This window comes from Mesoplodon mirus (assembly GCF_964341445.2).
Source record: "Mesoplodon mirus genome assembly, chromosome: 7".
Taxonomy (NCBI): domain Eukaryota; kingdom Metazoa; phylum Chordata; class Mammalia; order Artiodactyla; family Ziphiidae; genus Mesoplodon; species Mesoplodon mirus.
In genome coordinates this window covers 111,311,275-111,323,916 of record NC_138983.1, presented here as the reverse complement: position 1 = coordinate 111,323,916, position 12,642 = coordinate 111,311,275, and the positions used below count along the sequence as shown (strand labels likewise).

The following is a 12,642-nucleotide window of genomic DNA, read 5'->3' as shown; positions in this document are numbered from 1 at the left end:
ATTAATAAATTGGGTACAGAATTAAGACCAACCAAAAGAAAATTGATATGTGTCCTTCCTCAAAATCTTGAGGAATGAGCATCCTTCCCATGAGCATCTCCTCCTCAAGGACTAACAAGTCCAAGCAGAATGTGACAGTAGGTATTTCAAATCAAGTTTCAAAAAGTGAATTTCCCTTTCAATTTTATTCTAGATAGTATTTCTTCTGTTTTTACAGAATTTAATAGTATAGACTGTAACTATTTATGTACAGCTTTGCATTTACTTATATCTTATTACATTTGATTTTAAATATGTTCTTCTTAAAATAAAATTACATTTAAAATTTCTACAGAATTCTGACTTTTTTACCATGTCATGCTGCTTCTCAAATCCACAAACATAAACTATCTAGTAAATTCCAGTCACTTTTTTTTCCAGAATAAAAAAAAACTGCTCCAGTTTTCTTCTTACCAAGACAGGAAGAATTTCCTGGAGATTAATCACTCTTTTGACTTGCAAAATGGAAAGGTTGAGAGAAATTAGTAAAGTAGGTTATATCATCCTATTTTGGATTTGAAATTTTTGAAAAAGGTCCTGCTGCCACTCATAGGAAAGCAATCATGAGTCAAGCTGTGTGTGGGTGATCTAAGCAAACATTGTCACCCTATAAAAGTCGGAGTCCAGACCATTAATCTAGAAGAAGATAGGCAGAGAGCAAGGCATTAAGACAGAAGAGAGCTGAGAAATGTCAATGGAAATGAGGAATCTTCCAGTTCTGCTGTTGCTATGTGTGGCAGTTTGCTCAGCCTATCCATTGGACAGAGCTGCAAAGGACAAGGATGACAGCATGGACCTTGTTCAGGTAATTAAGGGAGCCAGCCCTCACGCTCCCTGACAGGGCTAACTGGAAACACTCTCTACTTTCTATTTATAAAACTCACAGAACTGTTTGAACTTAATGTATAGGAAGTTCAAAGGCAGAGAGTTATAGATTGTTGTACGTGGAGAGGGTCTCAGTATCACCTATTTGGACTCCTCTTTTTATGCCAGAAGAAACAAAAGCCAGAGATATTAGGTAATTTCCTAAGATCAAAGCCACCTTACTAGCAGCACTGCTTAAGACACATGATTAACAAGTGGAGAGTATATGAAATATATCTTGCTTTGGAACTTCTGTAGGTATTTTAATCCAATATAAAGTTAGATGGATATTTTTATTGCTGGTGTCATGTTTAGATATAGAGATTTCTCTAAGTTTTTTTCTTAAGCCAGGTCCTTGTGAGAAGCATAAAGTGGAAAATTGAATAAATGTAGCTGAAATGTACAATTACTCACAAGGAAGTTTGTTTTGTTTTTCTCCTTTAAGTTCCCTGGATAATTATCTTGATTTTCCAATTCATTGCAATTTTCATTGCTTTGGTAGTAAAATAAGCTGCAGAGATATTCTGTTACAAAGATAAAACGAAAGTGAGGAGGAGTCTGCAACTGAAGAATTAAACAAATATGACACTTTGATTTCAATAAACTAGAGGAATATTTCAAATAGATTAAGTGAGCAACTGTACAAGTTTACCATAAACCACTAAAAATCATAAAAATGACCTAAAAACTATACTTATGTTTCTGCTAGCAATACCTCGAAAACTACTACAACCTTGAAAAGGATGTGAATCTGTTTGTTAGAAGAAAGGACAGTAGTCCGGTAGTTAAAAAAATACAGGAAATGCAGAGGTTCCTGGGGCTGGAGGTGACGGGGAAGCTGGACTCTGACACTCTGGAGGTGATACGCAAGCCCAGATGTGGGGTTCCTGACGTTGGTCACTTCAGCACCTTTCCTGGCATGCCCAAGTGGAGGAAAACTCACCTCAATTACAGGTAATGGGTCCAAAGAGATTTTGACATAATACTGAGATTTATAAATCACTATCACAGGAGAAATAGTATCTTCAATTGTTTTTTCATACAGGATTGTGAATTATACACTGGATTTGCCAAGAGATGTTGTTGATTCTGCCATTGAGAAAGCTCTGACAGTCTGGGAGGAGGTGACTCCATTTACATTCTCCAGGATCAATGAAGGAGAGGCAGACATAATGATCATTTTTGCAGTTCGAGGTAAAAAACAGAAACAAGGGGAAAAAAAAAACCATGCAAAATTTTATCTGTTGTCGTTTCATTAGAAAAGATTCCAGAGAGATCCTAATTACTAATCTTGACAATAATTTTTTTTTTCTCTCTTAGAACATGGAGACTTTAGCCCTTTTGATGGACCTGGAAAAGTTTTGGCTCATGCCTATCCACCTGGGCCAGGGATTTATGGAGATGCTCACTTTGATGATGATGAAAAATGGACAAAGGATACATCAGGTTAGTTATACATCTCTCAGAATGATTTCACTGTTGATTTTTGTTTTAACTTGGAGAACTCTTTTTTTTATTTTTTTATATCTTTATTGGTGTATAATTGCATTACAATGGTGTGTTAGTTTCTGTTTTAAAACAAAGTGAATCAGTTATACATATACATATGCTGCCATATCTCTTCCCTCTTGCGTCTCCCTCCCTCCCACTCTCCCTATCCCACCCCTCTAGGTGGTCACAAAGCAGCGAGCTGATCTCCCTGTGCTATGTGGCTGTTTCCCACTAGCTATCTACTTTACGTTTGGTAGTATATATATGTCCATGCCACTCTCTCGCTTTGTCACAGCTTACCCTTCCACCTCCCCATATCCTCAAGTCCATTCTCTAGTAGGTCTGTGTCTTTATTCCTGTCTTCCTCTAGGTTCTTCATGACATTTTTTTTCTTAAATTCCATATATATGTGTTAATATACCGTATTTGTCTTTCTCTTTCTGACTTACTTCACTCTGTATGACAGATTCTAGGTCCATCCACCTCATTAAAAATAGCTCAATTTCGTTTCTTTTTATGGCTGAGTAATATTCCATTGTATATATGTGCCACATCTTCTTTATCCATTCATCCGATGATGGGCACTTATGTTGTTTCCATCTCTGGGCTATTGTAAATAGAGCTGCAATGAACATTTTGGTACATGACTCTTTTTGAATTATGGTTTTCTCAGGGTATATGCACAGTAGTGGGATTGCTGGCTCATATGGTAGTTCTATTTGTTTTTTTTTAAGGAACCTCCATACTGTTCTCCATAGTGGCTGTACCAATTCACATTCCCACCAGCAGTGCAAGAGTGTTTTTTTTTTCTCCACACCCTCTCCAGCATTTATTTTTTTCTAGATTTTTTGATGATGGCCATTCTGACTGGTGTGAGATGATATCTCATTGTAGTTTTGATTTACATTTCTCTAATGATTAATGATTTGATCATTTTTTCATGTGTCTATTGGCAGTCTGTATATCTTCTTTGGAGAAATGTCTATTTAAGTCTTCTGCCATTTTTGGATTCGGTTGTTTGTTTCTTTGTTATTGAGCTGCATGAGATGCTTGCAAATTTTGGAGATTAATCCTTTGTCAGTTTCTTCATTTGCAAATATTTTCTCCCATTCTAAGGGTTGCCTTTTGGTCTTGTTTATGGTTTCCTTTGCTGTGCAAAAGCTTTTAAGTTTCATTAGGTCCCACGTGTTTATTTTTGTTTTTATTTCCATTTCTCTAGGAGGTGGGTCCAAAAGGATCTTGCTGTGATTTATGTCATAGAGTGTTCTGCCTATGTTTTCCTCTAAGAGTTTGGTAGTTTCTGGCCTTACATTTAGGTCTTTAATCTATTTTGAGCTTATTTTTGTGTATGGTGTTAGGGAGTGATCTAATCTCAAACTTTTACATGTACCTGTCCAGTTTTCCCAGCATCACTTATTGAAGAGGCTGTCCTTTCTCCACTGTATATTCCTGCCTCCTTTATCAAAGATAAGGTGACCATATGTGCATGAGTTTATCTCTGGGCTTTCTATCCTGTTCCATTGATCTATCTTTCTGTTTCTGTGCCAGTACCATACTGTCTTGATTACTATAGCTTTGTAGTATAATCTGAAGTCAGGGAGCCTGGTTACTGCAGCTCCGTTTTTTGTTCTCAAGATTGTTTTGGCTATTCAGAGTCTTTTGTGCTTCCATACAAATTGTGAATTTTTTTGTTCTAGTTCTGTGATAAATGCCAGTGGTATTTTGATAGGGATTGCAGTAAATCTGTAGATTGCTTTGGGTAGTAGAGTCATTTTCACAATGTTGATTCTTCCAATCCAAGAACATGGCATATCTCTCCATCTATTTGTATCATCTTTAATTTCTTTCATCATTGACTTATAATTTTCTGCATACAGGTCTTTTGTCTCCTTAAGTAGGTTTATTCCTAGATATTTTATTCTTTTTGTTACAATGGTAAATGGGAGTGTTTTCTTAATTTCACTTTCAGATTTTTCATCATTAGTGTCTAGGAATGCCAGAGATTTCTGTGCATTAATTTTGTATCCTGCTACTTTATCAAATTCATTGATTAACTCTAGTAGTTTTCTGGTGGCATCTGTAGGATTAACTTGGAGAACTCTTAATAGCTAAGAATACTGAAGGAATGGAGTGTTATGGATTTCCCAATGGGTCAAGAATCAGCAGAATCAGGCTGGAGATGGGAGTAATTGGATATGCCTGGATAATTTTTCCCAGAGATTGATTTCAATAATGAGCCTTGAAAAACACTTGGCTTTCCATTAAGTGTACTCATTCAATTGATCAATTAACCAAAAAAAAAAAAAAAAAAAAAGAGGCGGGAAGCACTGTGTGCTTCCAGGAAGTAAACAAATATAATACACAGCTGATCTGTATAATGTACATGTATTTAAGGACTGAGTAACTATTATTTATGATTTCTTTAATAGGGTTCAATTTATTCCTCGTTGCTGCCCATGAACTTGGCCATTCCCTGGGTCTCCAACACTCAACCAATAGTGAAGCTTTGATGTATCCAGTCTACAACCCACTGACAGACCTGGCTCGGTTCCACCTTTCTCAAGATGATGTGAATGGCATTCAGTCCCTGTATGGTGAGTGATGCTGGAAAAATTAGTCATTGTAACTTTGCAATGATGGTCTTCAGGAAAGCTTCAAAATGCTGCATAAAGCATTTGTAATTTAACTCAAAGCACTTTGAGTATGTTTGGAAAGGATATAAATTGACAGAAGAATCACATTTCTTCTAATGTTTGCATCCTCATATCTGTTCCCTTTAGGACCTCCCACAGCTTCTACAGATGACCCTGTGGTGCCCACAGAATCTGTGCCTCCAGAACCTGGCACACCAGCCACATGTGATCCTGCTTTGTCCTTTGATGCAGTCAGCACTCTGAGGGGAGAAGTTCTGTTCTTTAAAGATAGGTCAGACCAGAAAACTATATTTTCCTATCTATTCTTTTGATGTATCTATACAATGCTTAGAGAGGAAAACAAACAGAAACTTGATAGGGATTTTTAAATATTTAAAACAAAAAATTTTTTTTCTAAACTTGGCATCTTTCTGATGCTTCACTTTCCATATTTTCCTAAAATTGTCAAGTTCATTTTCAAAGACTTAGGATGATTTAATTTTTACCCTGTAATTGTCATTTCCAAATGTTATAAGTTACAGTTGCTTTTCAAAAGTCACAATTAGGACTTTAGAATCAGAATTTTATCTTCACTTCCTTTAAAAATGATACCAGGATACCATTACATTTAATCAATCAATTTACTCACTGCTGGATAAATATGCACATGATAAACTGCACAAGTGGAAAGAAAGTTAAAAGAAAGTCATCACCACATCATTGACTCTTAGTACCTCAGTTCTCCCTATCTTCATCCATAGTGATGAACTCTTAAATATCCTTCCAGAATTGCTCTGTGTATATATAAAAATATACTTACATGCACATATACATACACACACATCTGCCTATCTTTTTGAAAATACAAATGATGGTATAATATATATATTGTTTTGCATTAATTGTAAGCATTTAAAGGTTACAGTCAGCTGATTAATTTGCATTGTAAGATAACTTTCCTTTCACAGAAGACATTACTCTGGAATCCTATGGCAACAGGTCCAGTGCAATCTTCTGGAAAAAAAGGAAAGATTTTTCCCCAGTGACAACACACCTGATTTCTGTCTGTCATTAAGCCTAGAGGATGTGGGACTGGGGGAAGATGGGTGAGACAGGACAATGAAGAAAATACGCTGAAAGGTGAAAGACTTCTTTCAATTTTCATTTCTTTTTACATGTTTTTCAGACATTTTTGGCGCAAATCCTTCAGGACACCTGTTGGATTTCATTTGATCTCTTCGTTTTGGCCATCTCTTCCTTCAGGCATAGATGCTGCATATGAAGTTATTAGCAAAGACAGCGTTTTCATTTTTAAAGGTAATTATTATATAATAATTTCTTTAACTTGCTAAAATAAAGCCTCTCACTGGAAAATTGATTGACTTTAATTGGAAATTGCCCAGAGTTGTAAATTCCCTCAATTGGTCTGTGTTCATTCATTCAAGCTGCAAATTTTTGTTTAATGTCTATTTTGAGCTGGTGACTAAATCTAAAATTTTGGCGTCCCCCCTTTTTTTTTGCGGTACGCGGGCCTCTCACTATTGTGGTCTCTCCCATTGAGGAGCACAGGCTCCGGATGCACAGGCTCTGTGGCCATGGCTCACGGGCCCAGCCGCTCCATGCCATGTGGGATCTTCCCGGACCGAGGCACGAACCCGTGTCCCCTGAATCAGCAGGCAGACTCTCAACCACTGCGCCACCAGGGAAGCCCCCTCGCTTCCTTTTTACTGTGAAAATCAAAGGTGCTGAGAAGTATTTCTAAAACCAAAAATATCTGTTGTAGATTCAACGTGATTGTGATTTTTTTTTTTTTAAACACAGGAAATCAATTCTGGGCTATCAGAGGAAACGAGGTGCAAGCAGGTTACCCAAAAGACATCCATACCCTGGGTTTTCCTTCAACAATAAGGAAAATAGATGCAGCCTTTTCTGATAAGGAAAAGAAGAAAACATATTTCTTTGTAGAGGACAAATACTGGAGGTAAAATTTGATTGGAATGACTTTGTATGATCCTAATTAGGGAAATTATTCTCTTTTTCTAAGGAAATCCCCCGCCTTACTCTTAGACCTGCGTCCCTCACAGTAGGAATGGTGGGGCTTTAGACAACTGTGGGGAAGTGCTTACTTTCAAATATAGCAGTGCCTGATAACAGGCATTTCTTAAGCTCTCCTGTTTTGAGTCCCATGTACAATAAGCTGGAGCTTCCCTTTGTGCTGTTGCCCCATCTGCCTGGAGTGTGCTCCTTTCTCCTCCACCTACACAAACCCTGCCCATCCTCCAAGTCCTAGCTCAAGTCGCACTACTTCCATGAAGCTTTCCCTGCTGCATTCCAAACCCAACTGGGCTTTTCTTTTTTGAAAGAAGCCCTGCGAATCCAGGCCACAGGGACACCATTCCTTTCCCTTTGTCTTATAGTCCACTCATTGTTTGAGTGTTTGTCTTGATTTCACAACTGTACTATGTGATTCTCAAGGGCTTCCCTTAGCTTCACCTATTCATTACCTCTGCCTAAGAGGATGACAGGTAATAACAGTCTAGCTGTATAGGACTCTCAGAGGTGCTAATTCTTGGGCTATCTGCCCAGACTCTGAGATCTGGGTGGACCAACGAAAGTCCAGCCAACAATCAAAGATGCACTTACTGTGCTTTGCTTCTTGTCCCAATCCCTTTTCATAGGAGACTGCCATAGGAAATCCAGATGTGCATGGTAGGGACAACATATATGTACAAAGTATGATAGAGAACTTCAAATTTGTATTTTAGATGAATGATTGAATTCACTGTATGTTCATATCTTTGTGATAGAAGGATGATTAAGATTCTTTCTGTCCAGACCTAAGAAATATGGTAACAAACAGCATCTGCTAGATCAGGATGTTACCTCTATTTCTGGTAGAGATTTTAAGAGCTAAGTTTGCAGTACCATTAAAGTCACACATTTCTGTAGCACTAAACATGTCTGACACTTATTTGCAGTACTTGGAAAGTTTGTTAGAATTCCACATTAAGCCTAACATGATTTACAAATTTTGGTAACATGACCTCCATGTAATGTTGAGCTTTGTTTCTTTTACTCGGTGCAGATTTGATGAGAAGAGACAATCCATGGAGCCAGGCTTTCCCAAGCAAATAGTGGAAGACTTCCCAGGGGTTGACCTAGAGGTGGATGCTGTTTTTGAAGCATTTGGTAGGAGGACACTTATTTTGTTGTCAGTGGGGCACTTGAAACAGTCTATAGTATCAGAGGGAAGAGGAAAATTGAAATAATATTTCATAACAGTTTTTTTTAACCAGGTTCCTCCTTTCAACCCTAAATTTCAACTTATGAATTTCATATCAATTATATGACTACCTCATATAATAAGCTATATAAAAATTTCCTCAAGTGGTGTGGCCAAGTTTAACACTGGCCAGCTGGTGTTCTCTATCTCACTGCTGCTACTAATTCCTGGGGAGATTTTCTCTGTCTTTCCTGAGTAGTCAGTCAGTTGCCAATATTTAACTTTCCATGAGCCCAAAGTCTAAAAAAATATTTTTTTCCTCCTCAGGGATAGGTGGGTGGAGGGATAGATGATCTTTATTGAAAGGTAATCTGAGCACCATGATGACAGAGTCATAAAGGATCATCAGGCTCTAAAAGTGTCCCTGTGCCTCTCTGAGGCCAGAAATGCCCTCCAGGCTGCCTCATGAGGAAAGGGGAGGAGGAATAGTGGGAAGGAAAAGCTTAAGGATACCACAGTTTCCAAAGATTCAGAGAATTTTATCTGACTGCAAGCAGAATAACCTAATAACTCAGAGCATGATTTTGCTGTCAGACAGAGCTGAAGTTGAGTGCCATCTCCATTCTTTCCTTGTTGAGTGACCTTGGGCAAGCATCTAAATTTGTCTGAACCTCAACTTCCTCATCTGTAAAATGGAGTTAGATATACATGCCTCTTAGGATTGTTGCAGAAATAAATGAAAAAACATCACGTAAAATGTTTAACATAGTCCCTGCCAAGTAGTATAATTCTATAAACACTTTCTGCTTTTAGGTATATATTATTATGAGTTTTGTACTTTGCCAAATTTATTTATTGGAAAAAATATCTCACTATTTCCCCTGTCTGTATTTGCAGGGTTTTACTATTTCTTCAATGGATCTTCACAGTTGGAATTTGACCCAAATGCAAAGAAAGTGACACATGTTTTGAAGAGTAACAGCTGGTTGAATTGTTAGGAGAGATGTTTAGAAGGCATAACATGGGAATTCTAAATGAAGCAGATAACTCTTCACCTAAGTCTCTGTGAATTGAAATGTTTCATTTTCTCCTGTGTGTGCAGTGACTGAGAATGAGAGTGTGAGCTTCTGTGTCTTGCCCGTTAGCTTCACAAATTACAGGGCATTTAAATGGGCTGTGTGTTTGCACTTTGCTCACATGGGGTAGCATCCCACAGGGAAGGAAGAAACACTTGTGCAACAGACAAGTGACTTTATATATAATATTTTCTTATTATTTAATAAAGAGGAGTTGTCAGTTATTTTATTTTATTGTTTTGTTTGTTTCAAGAACTAGTTGTCCTCACAATCTTGGGTGCATTGTGGACTGAGCAGGAGACAGTAGAGGTGGCAGGATTAGGATCTCCACAGCTGGGGCCTCATAATGGGCTCATCTAGAACTGGAAACAATCTGCCACTTGCCCTCCCCAGGTACCCTACAAAAGAGATGCTATTTCCACCAACCAGGCATCATATGTGTTCCTGACATACCTAAGGAGAAAGATCTAGGGAAGCTGTCACCTTATAGGGCAGGCTCTGAAAAAAGGTGTGAAGCAGAATCCTATAATTATAACAAATCACTTAGTTCACACACTTTATTATTCAGGTGGGGAAATAAACCTGTTGTTCATCTTTTGCTTTTACTTATATATTCTATCAATGGAGCCACTTTCCCTGCCCTAGCAAACAAATGTGCTCATATTCCCCCTATTCACACATGAAAATATCCTCCTGTACTCATTTTGTATCTGTCCATGCCCACAAGCCCATGGACAACTGCATATCCTAAAACTGGTTTGCCACTCCTAAGTAATAAGTGTAACATGGTATCTGCTACACAGTAAGAGCTCATTCATGCTGTAAATTATTAATTCATTTGAGAATAATCTTTTAATCATATTCCATGTGTCAGGCATTGTGCTAGGTTGTGGGCATAGGAGCCTGAGAAAATGGACACAGTCCTTGCCTCACTGAGATTATAATCCAGCAAGAAAGAATATATGCAAATAGTGACAAACATGAACATGTAACTGTAATTTTAGTAAGAGTTATAAAGGAAAAAAATTATGCTTCTTTGATAGAATAATAGGAGGATCTACTTTGATCTGGGTGGTTTTAGAAGAAGTTTTGGGGGAATGGCATTGGAGAAGGTTTTGAAGGAAGATATAAAAACTAGGTGAGAAGATGATGGTTTGGACTAAAGTGGTCACAGTGGAGAGTCAGAGACAGGAATACATATATATATATATATATATATATATATATATATATATATATATATATATATATATATATATATGATTGACAACAGAACTCTATGATGGCTTAGATATGGAGTTTAAAAGAGGAAAAGTTGCCAGAACAATTCCCAGATAACTTCCTTGAGCATAAGTGTTGATGGGGGAAGACCTGAAGAGAAGCAGTTTTGTGAGGAAAGGGCAAGAGTCAGGAAGAATTGCTCAGTTTTGTCAATTTTTAAAATGTCTGAGAGATTTCCAAGTAAGACCATGAGGTAAATTAGTCTAGAACTCAAAAGAGAAGATATAGTAATTATGTTTGGTGATGGATGTTAACTAAACTTATTGTGGTAATTATTTTGCAATGTATACATATAGCAAATCATTATGCTGTACACCCAAAACTAATACAATGCTATATGTCAATTATATCTCAATATTTTTAAAAGAGAGAGAAGATATAAACATATGGGATTTTTCAGCATTTAGATTGTTCTTAAAACCATGAGTATAAGACACACCATATGAGAGATTTTAAGATGGAACCCTAATAAATAACAACATTTTGCCAGGGATTGAACATTTCTTTATTTTAAAAATTAATTAAATTATTTGGTTTATTTTTTTTGATAGGTACTATGTAGCTATGGCACAAATTCAAAAGTTAAAAAACATTTTGTATGAAAAGTTAATTTTCCTCACACTCGTTTCATCACTATCTAATTCCTTTTCTCAGAGCAACCAAGTAGATTTCTATTAATCCTTTCAGACCTATTTTATACATATACAAACAGTAATATTATATTATCTTTTCAAGTTAAAATGATAGCATGTAAATTTACACTGCTCTGCTCTTTGCTATTTTCACTTACTATAGTTTGGCAACAATTCCACATTAATACATGTGGAATTTGCTTCACTCTTTCATTGGCTCCATTCTATGAAATAAATATGTAATTTATTTATTCAGTCTCCTACTCATCACTGAATTAGTGATTAAATAAATGTATATATCAAAGAAATAAAATTTAAAAATTAAAATAATAAATTAAATATATTTAAAATAAATAAAAATATATTAAACTAATTTAATAATATTTAAAACATATACTTGAAAAATATATCATATACTTGAAAATATATAATATACTTGAAATAAAAATAATGAAAAGTAAGTCAAATAAAATTGTGTGTATCAGTATTATTTTCAGTATTCAGTAGGTTATTTTAAATATTTTATTGTTATTCCCAGTAATACAATGAATATCCTTGAACACACTTGCATATCTTTTGAAGTTTAAACTTCAAAGTCTGAGCAGAGATGGAGGAGCAGAGAAACTCTCGTTTGGATTCTCCAGCATGTGGGCCATTGGATGCTGTTTACAACAGCAGTATTGGTGGAGTGGTGGAGTTGAATTCTGATTGAAGTGGATTGAAATATTGATGTCTGGATACTTTTGGCTACAGGTAGCAAAAAATTCCAACTGGCTTAAAAATAAAAGAGTTTATCAAAAAGACAAAAGAAAAGTGTTGGTGAGGATGTGGAAAAAAGGGAATCCTTGTGCACTGTTGGTAGGAGTGTAAATTGGTGCAGCCACTATGGAGAACGGTACAGTGATTCCTCAAAAAGTTAAAAATAGAACTACCATAGGATCCAACAATACAACTTCTGGGTGTATATCCAGAGGAATGAAATCAGATTCTTGAAGAGATATCGGCATTCCCATCTTCACTACAGCATTACAATAACCAGGGCATGGAAACAACGTAAGTGTCTGTTGATGGATGAATGGATAAAGAAATGTAGCATATATACAAATGGATCATTATTAAGCCCTAGTGAAAAAAAAAAACACAAAAAAACAAGAAAATCCTACCATTTGCAACAACATGGATGAACCTTGAGGCCATTATGCTAAGTGCAATAAGCCAGACACAGAAAGGTTAAAACTGCAATAATTTCACTGATACATGAAATTTAAAAAAAAAACAAAGTCAAATTCATAAAATCAAAGAGTAGAATGGTGATAGTCAGGGGCTAGGTGCGTAGAGGAAATAGGGAGTTTTGGTCAAAGCTTACAAATTTTCAGTTGTGTAGGGAAGTAAGTTCTGGAGAT

General features: G+C 36.4%; 1 protein-coding gene across 1 annotated transcript; it reads left to right on the top strand.

The window, feature by feature from the left end:
- Positions 1-662: 662 nt before the first annotated feature.
- LOC309807351 (stromelysin-1-like) lies at positions 663-9,550 on the top strand. Its single transcript, XM_082626821.1, has 10 exons — positions 663-844; positions 1,613-1,857; positions 1,949-2,097; positions 2,224-2,349; positions 4,824-4,988; positions 5,175-5,319; positions 6,214-6,344; positions 6,849-7,008; positions 8,113-8,216; positions 9,148-9,550. The coding sequence occupies exons 1-10, from the start codon at positions 728-730 to the stop codon at positions 9,246-9,248; spliced, it is 1,443 nt and encodes a 480-aa protein (XP_082482947.1). The 5' UTR covers positions 663-727; the 3' UTR covers positions 9,249-9,550.
- The last annotated feature ends 3,092 nt before the right edge of the window (positions 9,551-12,642 follow it).